This window comes from Mus musculus, chromosome 3, assembly GCF_000001635.26.
Source record: "Mus musculus strain C57BL/6J chromosome 3, GRCm38.p6 C57BL/6J".
Lineage (NCBI taxonomy): Eukaryota > Metazoa > Chordata > Mammalia > Rodentia > Muridae > Mus > Mus musculus.
In genome coordinates, this window is record NC_000069.6 from 14,168,671 (window position 1) to 14,182,803 (window position 14,133).

Below are 14,133 nucleotides of genomic sequence, written 5' to 3' on the forward strand. Positions count from 1 at the left end.
ATAGCCCTAATAAGTCCTATTTAATCCCTTCTGGTTCTTTCCTGAGTCCACCTACCTGGATTCTTTTTCCATGAGCATGTGTGTCCATTTTATTAGGACCAGCCCTCCTGCTTTTGTTTGGTTACTGCAGTGATTTTGTAAAAAAATAAATGTCTTTGAATATTTATCATAAAACAGCTATGAATCATTAGGATTCTGAAAATAGATGAATCCTTACTATTTTTGCATTTTTGTCCTGTTAATTGTAAAATTATAGTGATCAAATTAATGCAGGCATAGCTTTCTTATTATTTTCTTTTTTTTTTTCTTTTCCTTTCTTTTTTGGATATTTTCTTTATTTTCATTTCAAATGTTATCCCCTTTCCAGGTTTTCCCTCTGGAAACCCCTATACTATCTCCCCTCCCCCTGCTTCTATGAGAGTGTTCCTCCACCCACCCACCCACTCCTGCCTCCCTGCCCTGGCATTCCCCTACACTGGGGCATCCAGCCTTCACAGGATCAGGGGCCTCTCCTCCCATTTATGCCTCACAAGGCCATCTTCTGCCTCCCTCCAAGTGTACTCTTTGGTTAGTGGTTTAGTGCCTGAGAGCTCTTGGAAGGTCTCATTAGTTGATATTGTTGTTCTTCCTATGAGCTTGCAAACCCCTTCAGCTTCTTCAGTCCTTTCTCTAACTCCCCAATTGAGGATACCATGCTCAGTCCAATGATTATCTGCAAACTTCTGCTTTTGTATTTGTCAGTCTTTGGCAGAGCCTCTCAGGAGACAGAAAGCACTCCTTGGCATCTTCAAAAGTGTTTGATTTGATGACTGTATATGGGATGGATCCCTAGGTGGGGCAGTCTCTGGATGTTTTTTTCCTTTAGTCTCTGCTCTATACTTTGTCTCCTTATTTCCTCCCTTGAGTATTTTGTTTCCCCCGTCTAAGAAGGACTGAAGCATCTGCACTTTGGTCTTCCTTCTTCTTGAGCTTCATGTGGTCTGTGAATTGTACCTTGGGTATTCCAAGCTTTTGGGCTAATATCCCATTCAGTGAGTGCATACCATGTGTATTCTTTGTGCTTGGGTTATCTCACTCAGGATGATATTTTCTAGTTCCATCCATTCACCTAAGAATTCCATGAAGTCATTATTTTTAATAGCTGAGTAGTACCCTTGTGTCAATGAATCACATTTCTGACCACATAACTCAAAAGTGGGACAAAGAATATTCTGTCCCATTGTTCTTTGCCTCTACCCACAGCAGAGGTCACAAACTATTGTCCCTGAGACCTACATGTCTGTGCTTCCTCTCCATTCCACAACCTGATCTGAATTCCCCTTTTCTTCCTCTCTGTCCAGGAAATCCTGCCCTTTTCCAGCGATTAGCTTCTGCCCTCTTTATTGACCCCAATCAAGAGACAATTAGGGAACCTCTGCCTACATGACTGCACAGAGCAGTTAAATGTGTGAAGTTATAAAGTTCTTAATAATTTTAGTATTGATTAGTATTTGGTCTGGAGCTAAAACAACTTAAAACAATAATAATAAGATTATTACACAGACATACCATACCACACCACACTACATTACTATCAGAATGGCTGCATATCAATGAAGTCCAAGTTGAAGGTTTTGCTTAGGTTCTCATACTTTCCCTATGCCCCATCTTCTTTTCACCTAATCTCATATGTTCATATAGATCATCTGTGCCCACTAGACCTCCCTGTCTCTTTCTATTCCACCCATAACTCGAAAAAAATGGGAATCTTTGACCTGGGTCTAAAGTAAACAAGACATTTTGCTTTATGAAACAAGGATCAAAGAATAATGATTGGCCAAAATATGCCTCATTGGTTGTTATTTACAACAAATTTGAATATGTTTATATGGCGTATTATTATTTTCCCAACACTACTAAGAAATGTCCAGTACTGGGTAACATTATAATAAAATCTAGCTCACAGTTTTAAAGGTTCTAGGGCATGGCCTCAGATCCACAGTGTCCTAAATATGGCAAAATCCTTATGGAAAATGTCATAGGAGAGTTACAGACTTTTGCATTATTCAGAGAGCACATGGTGAGACATTCAGACAGAGGAATTGCGGAAGAGGTATGCTTATGCTTCTTCTTTTCATGAAAACACCCTTGAAAGAGTTATCTCAGGCTCCCATGAAAACTACCACAAACCCCTCTAGATGTGATCCTCAGGACAGATTCACTAGCTAAAGATTTACAAGCTCACAAAGCACTCTGAGCACAGTGCCCCAATACTCAAAACTCAGAGGCATACTCAAACCATAGCCAAAACATGTCAAGTATAGTACAACCTTCCACATATTGTACACATAAAAGTTATGAATGTGTCATTCCCAAATTTTAGACAATTCAGATCTGCATAAAGAACAAAGTAAGGTAGTCTTAGACAAAGTGCCCGGAAGCCCAGGCTCTAAACCCTTCTCTTGATTTAACTCTCTTGAGGTCATCTTTAGAATTGATCTAATGATTGGATTCTGTTATATTCTTCCCTGTATATGTAATTACCAAACCTAAAAAAAAAAAATGATAGTCTTACTCTTCTGATTGCTATTTAAATATTCTAATAGCGGCTAGACACCCTCTAGAGTCATTCTCCAACTAATTCTCTTCTGCCATGCTATGAGATCTGACATGCCCTGATAGTCTGATATATCTACAAATTTCAATAGTTATATAACTACTCTCAGTTCTATGAGTTATCACCATTCTCGGTAGATTTTGGATTATTATATAGTTTGGACATTTAATAGATCTAGAATGAGGATAATAATTTTGGTCCAACCACAGGATCTACAAATAGAGAAAACTACTTTGTGAGGTATTCCTTGTCACAGTAGGTGGAACCACAGTCACACAGCCATCACCTTGACATTGTGAAAAGCTCTGCAGACCTGGGCACTGCTCTAGGCAATCTGTTACCTGCTCAGCTCCTCAGACATCACGATTCTTCATATTTCTGGAGTTGCAGTAGAGAAGATATCATAACATTTTCCCTCACTAGAAAAACAATTCCTTAATAAATCCAAAAAAGCACTACTTGTCTTTCATGTGAAAATAATTTATGATTTTGATGAAAGGAAATGTACTAAAAAAACAAACAAATAGGTTCTGTGTGTCTAAATGTAAAATCTATCAGTGTCAATGCTAGCATTAGCAAAAACAATGATTACACAAAACAAATGATATCATTAACTCTAAATGGAGATTTTTGAAAATCACATATGGTAACTCCAACCCTAGCAAGGATATGACATTCATAGTTATAATCACATTAGCACATTATATTTAAATCAGTATGAATCATTTTATATTACATCTATAAGCCAAGGACATAAACTAAAGCATAAATATGGAAAACAGTAGTATTTATTATTTGTATCCATAGAACTTAAATAAGCTGAATTTAGTAATATCTACCTTTTATCTATTTTCATAATTATGTTAATAATTTTCTGTTCTCTTTCAATTTTAGTAAATAGATTAAGCATGTTGTCATACTTTACACAATCTTTGATATTCTATGATCATACAGAAAAACATTGATTTCTAAGCTACTAAAACTGAATGATATGGGTATTTATGATCCACTATAATATAAAGTCTCTTGGTTACACTTCTTTGATGACAAATTGAATAAAGATGAAAATAATTTAACAGGACAGTTAGCTCAGGCTATAAAACTTAACAGTTAAGAATAAGTAGTTAAGGGGGTTATTAAATTGAGAAAATGGAATGGAGATACAATGAATTCAGTACAGCAAGATGCCAGCAAGTTTTTTCTGGCAGGACGCTGATATAGCTATCTCTTGTGAGGCTATGCCAGTGCCTGGCAAATACTGAAGTGGATGCTCACAGTCATCTATTGAATGGAACACAGGGCCCCCAATAAATGAGCTAGAGAAAGTACCCAAGGAGCTGAAGGGGTCTGCAACCCTATAGGAGGAACAATAATATGAACTAACCAGTACTCTCCAGAGCTTGTGTCTCTATTTGCATATGTAGCAGAGGATGGCCTAGTAGGCCATCAATGGGAGGAAAGGCCTTTGGTCTTGCAAAGATTATATGTCCCAGTACAGGGGAATGCCAGGGCCAGGAAGCAGGAGTGGGTTGGTTGGGGAGCAGGGTGCAGGGAGAGTATAGCGGACTTTCAGAGAAGAAATTAGGAAAAAGGATAGCATTTTAAATGTAAATGAAGAGAATATCTAATTAAAAATTAAAAAAAAAAAAGAGCCAACATATCCTGAAGACAGGGGACCAGATGTGATCAAGTATCATGGACCATGCCTTATCCAAAATCACTGCACTTAAGTGTCTCATGGGAACTGAGATTTTTTTTTCAGCATTTATAGTTCAACGATCAGATTTTGGCCTTTCTTCAAGTGAGCCTTTCTCCAAAGCTACATAGTCAGCAAGAGCATATGGATATTATTAGTTATCAAGAGTTATTATGGATATCATTAGTTATCAAGAGACTCTTGAGGTAAAGAACTTTATTACTTTTGATATGATGGTTGCTCTTGTTCAAGTCCCAGGTAAAGACACACATTCAAAATGGAAGGCTAGGTGGATCACGCATGCTGTATGGTACATCACACAGACAGAATGTGAGGTTAGGGTATCTAGCTATTTAGCATGTTGTAAGCAGTCACAGGAGAGATGATGTATATTTCAGAAATAGATGATGCCCTCCTGAGATGTGGTATCTAATTTTTTAAGACTGTCAGTTAAATGACTAATTTCAAGACATGACGTTGGGGAAAAGAACAGTCAGAATGGGTGACAGCATACTCAGCAGGTATGTAGGAGTTCAAAGGCCTTCAAAGCATTGTCTCTCAAAAATAAAATGAAGGATATCTCAAGCGCTGAGGTACGCAGATAAAGTTAAGAAAAATTTAGGAAACTTAGTCCTGGGCTTTGCCCTGGAACAGGTCAAACAGAACCTATTGATCTAAGATTAATAATATTACTTAACAATTCTGATGCTCAATAGACTTAATGACCAAAAGTAATGCTAAAGATTCTTGAAAGCAGTCATGCTGTTCACTCTCTCATGGGCGGATAGCAACTTCTTAGGTTTGTCCTTCAAAATATTTGGACACTAATATTTCACTCATCTGTATAAAAAGAAAGTTATATAATTCTCACTCTTTCTGTTCAATTTCAATAAAACTCATATGTATTTGCATGTTTATAAAGGTTTTCTTATTAAACTTGGAAATGCATAAAGTATTCATAAATCTAGACAAGATCAGGTAGCAAACAGGCAGATGTATAGTTTTATTAACTTTTTCCACAGTCCAGATTCTGAGACTACTCTTACAAACTCAAAGAATTTATGTTATCAATAGCTCAGGAAACTGACAATTAGCTATTTGATAATCATTTGTGTTAGAATTCTGATAAGATGTCTTTCTCTAAAAGCCCAGTGTAGTGAAGGCTCAATTCCCAGCTATTGATGACTGTAAAAGGTAACTGGATTGTATACCTCATCAAATGGTAAATGCATTCATAGCTTTGTTGTTGAATGAGGAGGTGGAGCCTTCTTAGAGTAGTCAGTCACTGAGGCATACTTTAAATGGTATAATTTGTCCCCACCCCTGTCTTTATCTCTGCTTCTCAACTACCATGTGTTGAGTGACTGTCCTCCACCATGCCATTATCCTGCAATATTGCAAGCTTGCTGCAAACTTAAAAGCAATGGTAAGTTTACAAAAGCCAATCAACCATGTATGAACTTCCCAGAAACTGAAACATCAGTGGTAATAAATTGTCCTTACAATTAAGTGGACTTTACTCAGAGGCAGGATCACAGTAGTGGAAACTAGCACTGAGTGGCATAAAAATCCAGAGGTCTGTTCCTGATTTTCTGGCAGACTGAAAACTAAACCTGTCAGGTCTCTGGCAGAAGCATTCTCTTCTAGTTGGTAAAATTGAGACATTAGGATTAGATAGTTTTCTTGGAGAACATGGATTTAAAACAGAGTTGGCTATGGTTAAATACGCTTGGACTGCTGATGTATGTAGTAGCATTCAGATTAATTTTAGGTATCTTAGTATGTAAGATATGACAGGGAAGTCTGTGCAGACATTATACACACACACACACACACACACACACACACACACATGCATGCACACACACACACACATCTTCCATGATGGGTGGCTCCATTTCCTCTACTGTATAATCCACTCTCTCTGTTTTGTACATAATAGTGATAGAATATTCATGGAACAAAAATGGATCTATTCCTAAAAGTTTTAAGACATTTGAAAGGAAAGAGCTGAATTAAGCACAGTTTACAAAGTCCTCAAAATCATTTTATTTTGTAGCTCCATGAGTAAAATGGGTTCTTGAGTCAGTAAAGAAAAACAGTTTAATTTTAAGCTCTCTCCCTCCCTTTGCTCCCATTTTCTGCCACTTTTTTCTTCAATAGACTAAGGTATGAGCCTATGCCATAAAGTGGAGCACACAAGTAAATCGGAACACACAATTCACCCAAAAAGTTAATGGATTTTGTAAATCATAAACAACCAAATTACATAAAAAGCCAACATATTTTTCATATGTATGAGTTCATATAAGCATTATGATAGTGACTTTTCAGTTGTGACTTTTAATTATTATGATTTTACTTATTCACTTTAGATCCTGCTCACTGACACCATCCTAGTTACCCCTCCCACAATTCTTCCCCTTATCCCCCCTCCCCTACTCTTCTGAGTGAGTGCCCTACCCTGGGGTATATCCCCTGACCCTGCTACATCAACTCTTTGTGAGGCTGGGTGCATCCTCTTCCACTGAGGCCAGACAAAGCAGCCCAGCTAGAACATATCTCACATAAAAGCAACAGCTTTGAGATAGCTCTGCCTCTACTTGTTCAGGACCTACATGAAGACCAAGCTGCACATCTGCTGCATATGTAGGGGAGGCCTAGGTACAGCCCATGTATGTTCTTTGGTTAGTGGTTCAGTCATGGTGAGTCCCAGGTGTCCAGATTAGTTGAGTCTGTTGATCTTCCTATGGAGTTCCTATCCCCTTAGGGGCTTCAATCCTTCCTCCTTTTCTTGCATAAAAGTCCCCAAGCTTCATCCACTCTTTGGCTGTGGTTGTATGTATCTGACATGGTCTCTCAGAAGACAGTCATGGTAGACTCCTGTCTTCATGTAGACTACTGATAACAAAGTACCATTAATAGTGTCAGGGATTGGCGCTTGCCCATGGGATGGGTCTCTGGTTGGTCTGGTTATTGTTTGGCAGTTCCCTCAATCTCTGCTCCATTCCCTGGCCCTGCATTTCTTGTAGATAGGATAAATTTTGGGTCAAAAGTTTTGTTGATGTCCCCATTACTCCAATGGGATTCCTGTCTGGCTACATGAGGTGGCCTCTTCAGGTTACGTATCCCCAATGCTGTGAGTCACAGGTAAGGACACACATTGATTCCTGGACACCTCCTTTATCCCAGATCTCTCTTTCTGGAGATGCCCCCTAACTCCGCATCCCTGTCAGTTGCAGATTTTCATTCATTCTCATGGCTATCTGGTCATCCTCCCTGTCCCTTTCCTCTCTCACCCCGTGTGCTTCCTCCATCTCTTTCTTATGACTATTTTATTCCCTCTTCTAAGTGGGATTCAAGTATCCTTTCTTGCGTCTTTCTTCTTGTTTAGCTTCTTTGGGTCAGTGGAGTGAGACATGGGTATCCTGCATTTCATGACGAATATCCACTTAATGTGTTATACTTACACACTTATGTGTACTCACTTAATATGTAAGTGAATACATACAATACATGTCCTTCTGGGATTGGGTTTCCTCACTCAGATCTCAAGATCTACTATTTGGCTGCAAAATTCATGATGTCGTTGTATTTAATATTTGAAAAGTATTCCATTGTGTAGATTTACCATATTTTCTTTATTCTTCAGCTGAGGAACATTTAGTTTATTTCAGGTTTTTGCTATTATGAATAAAGCTGCTATGAACAGAGTTGAGCAAGTGTCTTTCAGGGATGGTGGAGCATATGTTGGGCATATGCCTAGGTCACTTTCATGTTTTTAATTTGCTAACACTCTTTAGGTTTTGACAATATTGTCTGCTGTACCATCCAACAACCTCAGTGGTCATCAATTAAGGAAGCTATCCTATTCAGTTTCAAGAATTATATGCTACCCCATGTGCCTTCATTTTTGACAGTTCATGAGTATTATTTGCCAGCTTTGTTTCCATTCAATTACATAAGCTGATATTTGGGTCTAAAAGTAAAAATAATATTTGGTTCCAAGTGTTTATTGATATGTTTGAATAATAATAAAAAGAAGTTGTGAGAATTTGTTATTAGAAACATAAAATATTTTTCTCTCATGTGTAATGAGGGTTATATAAAGGCTCAATATAATCCTATTATCCATAAACGTGAATGTCTAAGTAATTACCAGAGAAATGTAAAAAGTGTTGATAAGGTATTTATTATGGTTATGCATGTGACCACTAGTATATAAAGTTCTTCACCATTTCACTTTTGAGGATACTGCATAGACAATATAAAATATCAGGGGTTTCTGATTTCTTATCAATTAAACACCCCAATGCAGAAGAACAAACATTTCTGCTAAACATTTTCTTCATAAAACCTCTTTTAAAATATTATTTACTTTTTGGTAAAAGCATAATAAACAAGGTGTATTTATTTCAAAATTTACTGAATCTTTTTCATTTCACTTATATGAATAATGGGTTTTAACATAAACAAGCTTGCCCTGTGATTTATGCTATCTTCTTTATCTTTATCAAATACAAGAATCTAGTCCTGTTTGAGTGACTCCCTATGTGAGTTTTCAGAAATAAGAGGAAATAGGAGTTGATAAAACATTCATCATCAAGAGAATTTGTTTTAAAACCATCCAAGCTTCCATACAGAAAGCGGATAAATTACTCACTATTCAAGAAAGCACAATTAGTTTTACTTTATACTAAACAAACCAATTTTGTAAATGACTGTCTCAAAGCATCTAGAATGTCGCAGCTTGTTCCCTTTTCCCCCACTACTTTAGAAGTCAACAGGCAGCCCTTTTTTCACATCAGAAATCCTCGTGAATATATTTTCTATTGCTTAATGATAAGAAAATTTATATTCAAGTCATGTTTCCATATGGGTAATAACAGAACAACACTATTTAGAGTCACTGAAGCTTTTCTTTTATGCTGGAGAAAGGCTTTATAACTTTATAGATAAAAAAAAAAGATTTTAAACAATTACTTCCAAGCCCTCTTTTCTTCCTCCTAAAATCAGGATTGTATAAAATTGTTTATAATTAAAGAACAAAAGAGGAAATAAAGAAAAGTTTATGAAAGATAATCAGAAATGAACAAACTCTACAGCTTGGTGTTTTTCTTTTTAAAAGTGTAGATAATTGTTAGATTTGTCATTATTTCTCAAAAGTGCAGGACTGTGTGTGGATATTCTAAATCAATGTCATGTCAGAACTAACCTGGAGAAATACAATGCCTACAGACTTTACAAGCCAAGCACAGCTACAGCAGCAACTTCAGTATTTTCCATTCGTAACAAGGAAATGACTAATGCATGCTCTGGGAAAAGACTGTGATTACGGTCATTTTAGCTGCCTTAGCTCTTTCCTGCATTCAGGTGTTACCAATCAGACTCTAACACTACCATGGCTGATTTTCACACAGCAGCATTCATCTATAGGTTAATTTTATTGCTTAAGGTACTCTTTTAACCAGAAGTAATTGATTCTTTTGGTATTTACTTACAGATTATGTACACAATGTTCCTTATGCCACACTTACAATAGTGTATGAATTTGAAACATGAGTTCAAAGTACTGTGCTTCATAATCCAATTGATTCTTCCTATACACAAGGAGCACTTTCTAGAAGTAGATGAACACAATTGAATAATGGTATACTTTTTAAATGTATGTTTAACATGTGCATAATAGATGCTGAAATAGGAGAAATAAGCAAGGGAAAAAGACAGTATCAAAACACATTTCTGTCATCTTCCTGGGTTGCTATTTTTATGCAGATGCAAGTTTTATTAACACTTGTTAAGTTTAAGTTAAGTAAGATTTACTGAAGTTATAAAGTAAAAATTGTAATGCATTTTTGATGGTAATATGTGTAAATTAATCAAGCTCCACTTGTTACTCGTCCAAAAGTCACTTGTAAGAGTCGTGATTAAAGTTTTGGCATTCAAAACTTGTAAATGTGATTTGTAATTTAATATATTTCATATTTTATTTACAGGCATTTTACTTTTCTATTTTAACAAATAGTCTTTTTAAATTGAAAAGTTCTTTACACCTAATATAGTAAACATTTCAGTGTAACCTAGCTTTCTTTGAGTTCCAATATAATATCCATAGTAAGATTTCACTAAAAAACAAAACAAAAATCTGAAATCATGTGAGTCAGTCAGTTTTCCAGTGTATATTCTAAATAATATATTCACAAGACACTTACACTACCTTAACTACTAAGGGAGAAAAAAAACAGATTTTTTTCCTTAATGTAAAAGCATTAAGAGTTTGATTTATAGTGTAATAAATATTTTATACATAGTTGAAGTTTATGTAATTAAAGGTATGCATTTACTAAGGAGGATGGCATCTCACGTGGCTGGCATTACTTCTCTGTGGACAGTCATTGGCCTGAAGGATGAGTAGAATGACATAGAGAAACTACTGCTCAGGTCCACTGAAGTCACTTTAACAGTGACTGTGTGCAAGAAAGAGATCGGCCTCTGAACCCAGCTAGGAGAGTCAGCATCTCCAAGTGCAACAATTAGTCTTGTTCTAATTTCATGGTTTTGGTTGTTCATAGATATATTATTGTTTTCATCTGAGTCCAATACTTTTAATGTTTATAGGAGAACAGTAAGTCTAATTTTTTTTCGTTGTTTTATTTGGTTTGTTCCTTTTGACTAAACTGTAAAATTGGCACAATTTATGAATTTTTCTAAAATCAGCTTTTCAATATATGAAGTATCCTTTTGGAATAGTTCAACAGTTAAAAATACACATTTTTATTGGCTCATTAAGCATAATTATTTTAAAATGACATAAAATTATGATTGGTTTGCATATTCTTCAAGTCTCTATTTGCTTTCATTTTACTTTTTCTTAATTATTTTATTCATTTACATTTTAAATAATATCTCCCTTCCCAGTTACACCTCCACAAGACCCTCCTATCCCATCTCCCATCCCATCTCCCCTCCCTGCTCCCCTTTGCCTCCATGAGGGTGCTCCCCCACCCACTTATCCACTCTTACCTCGCCACTCTAGCATCCTCCTGTGCTGGGGCACCAAGTCTCCACAGGAACAAGGGCCTCCCTTCCCATTGATGTCAGATAAGGCCATCCTCTGCTACATATGTAGCTGGAGTCATGTCTCCCTGAATGCATATACTCTTTGGTTGGTGGCTTATTCTCTGGGAGTCGCAGCATACGGAGGATGCTAAGAGGCGTGAGGTGGGAGTGGTGAATGAGTGGAGAAGCATCCTCATAGAGGCAAAAGGGAGGGGGGGTGGCACATGGGATGGGAGGATCTTCTGGAGCTGTAACCCAGAAGGGAGGTATCATTTGAAATGTAAATGAATAAGTGATTAATATAAATGAATGAATGAATAAATAAATAAAAGAAGCAATTAGAGAAAAAAGTCACTTCATATCAGCTATTAATTCTACATTTTAAAATTAAAGGGAGGAATATTTACCTGATTAGTTTTTAAAATATACAGTTTCAGTTTATACACAACTGCTTCAGTAAACACCTCCACATAACTTCACAGCAACATTTATTTTCAAGTATGAAATTAGAAATACAGATCCCATATCTATCCTTAGGCTGAGCCAGTTATTAATACAACATATCCATAAATTTTATAACACTTCTAATTGTGCCATATCTGAGGTTCTACACAATTTATTTTATTTTGTACAAAGTTCTTCACATTGCATATTTATTAATAGCATCCCAGATATACTAGTCTTTAAGAAAGTATATTGCAAAGTATAAATCAGTATCATGCATGTACAAGGTTTTGATGAAATGCACATTTCCATATGTAGGAGATCTCTAATCAGTATTTCTTGACAATAATATTCTTATGGTTTGTGTCTTAGATGCTCCAGTGAATAATCACATATCCATCAGTATATGAATAGAACAAATTAGATTGATACAAGAAAGAGAGAGACATGAGGCTGGATCAGTCAAAGGGGGTAGGCCTGGAAGGAGTTACTTGTCAGATATAACTTGTATCAACACATGCAAAAAAAATGAAACAAATTCCTGCATTTTTTTAAAATAATTTTTTTCTCAGTTTCTACAGATAAAGTGATATGAAGTAGTGTACAATAGTCCAAAAGAAGAAAGGAGAAACTGTGCCACGTGGAAAAATGAGAAAGATGGTTTCACAATGGACAGCAACATCTCCAATTCAGTTGATGTAAAAGCTCCAATCATACGGACAGTGTTGTTCACTTTTAGAAATACCATTTCTTCTGTGTTCCAAGCAGTACAATTGTTGTTTTATGGTTTACATTGTAAATGTGTTTTCCTTCTTGCTTATTTTTTTTAAGTCTTAAATTGTGAAGGATGTTAATGAGTGGTGAGAGAGACACTGTATACAAATGTATATTTGTAAAAGCTATTTTTATGATTAGCATGTGTCATTGTTGATCACATTGTCATGTAGTGTTGCAATCCTACACTTAAAGCTTGTTTCCAACAATGTCATAGGGAAAATATACATTGTATGCTAGTTTTTATAATTTAATTTCAACTTATAGTTTAAGGTATCTTAGACCATGAGGAAATTATATGAAAAGCTATATTTCTGCCCTCTATAAGCACCATTTTTATTAATAAAGAATGCAGTTATTTCAGAAGTGATGCAAGAAATGAAGGACTTTGGTTTGACCTGTGAGCATGCTTGACGCTAATGAGCTGAAATGAATGATCCAGTCACCACCTATTTCCTGAGGAGTCTGACTGTGCTCTTGTGGACAGCTTCCAGGACTCATGGACGAGAAGTAAACTGATAAGGAAAAGATTGTCTTGTCCTTGGATCCAAAAGTTTCAGTTAGTGCACACCCTCTCCATCTTCTCTCCTACTCCTCAGAATCCTCCATTCCCAAGCATTGTATATTCCAAATACTCTTGGCTATTGTCTTGTGCAGTGGAAATGGGAGAGACCATCCCCACAGGCTATAGGCACACTCAGCACATAATTTCTTAATAAATACTGGTTCTTTTAAAACAAAGTTGGTGTGTGGTTTTTCTTTGTGTTCTGCTTATTTTAATATTCAGTGTGAACATTTTGCATCTCCATGATGGGTTAAAAATAAGCCCAATAATAAAAGCTGTCTAACTACACTGAAATATGCTCTGGATGCGTTCTCTATACTCCTCATGGCATGCCTGTGTTTGAACATACATTAACTTACTGTACAAAAGAAAATCAGATGGCTCTGCATTCTTGACAGAAGTCACCATCCAAATCACATTCAGAGAATGTGTATTGCTCTTCTGAATATTAAATGATAATAAAATATTTCTAGATATAAATGTATCTATGTCATTATGAGGTCTTGTTTTCTTATCAGATCATAAATTTGTTGCTAGATATTTTCAAGGTCTTCATTAAAGAGCTTATGGCAACTTCCATCCAAATTAGTTTTGGTACCTAAATGGCTTCATATATCAAATCACGTTATCACACAGAAACTGGGGAGAACCTGAATCTCACCAACATGATTTTTGCTAAGTTCCTTTCTAATGCCTTCAAAATAGTTTACTTCATACTGATTCTTTGTGTTCCAAACATAATAAAAAATGCACTTGCATCAAACACCAACATTTCCAACTAAAATTTTGAGAGAAAAATTATGAATCAAATATATTATTAAAGAAACAAATATGCTATTTTAGTTTTTTTGCATGTTACTATGTATGTGTTTTTGTGTATATTGTTATTGTTTGTTTCTTTACTCGGTAGATTGTTGATATTGAAATATGTCTATTGCATAATAGCCAAAAATTCTACCTCTGGTCACATCTCCTTTAGACATTCTTATATGAGGTGGG

The 14,133-nt window shown here is 36.0% G+C and overlaps 1 protein-coding gene across 12 annotated transcripts in view; it reads left to right on the forward strand.

Moving 5' to 3' along the window:
• Ralyl (RALY RNA binding protein-like) overlaps nucleotides 1-13,617 on the forward strand; it is a 710,633-nt gene extending 697,016 nt beyond the window's left edge. For 8 of the 12 annotated variants that reach the window (NM_001357033.1, NM_001357035.1, NM_178631.4 and 5 more), the window contains one exon: nucleotides 12,368-13,617. In NM_001357033.1, the coding sequence (NP_001343962.1) occupies nucleotides 12,368-12,385 (18 nt within the window). In that variant the 3' untranslated portion in view covers nucleotides 12,386-13,617. The remainder of the gene's footprint in view (nucleotides 1-12,367) is intronic. The other 4 variants (XM_006530101.2, XM_011248150.2, XM_030252881.1 and 1 more) reach the window with 1 other exon arrangement.
• Nucleotides 13,618-14,133: the final 516 nt, after the last annotated feature.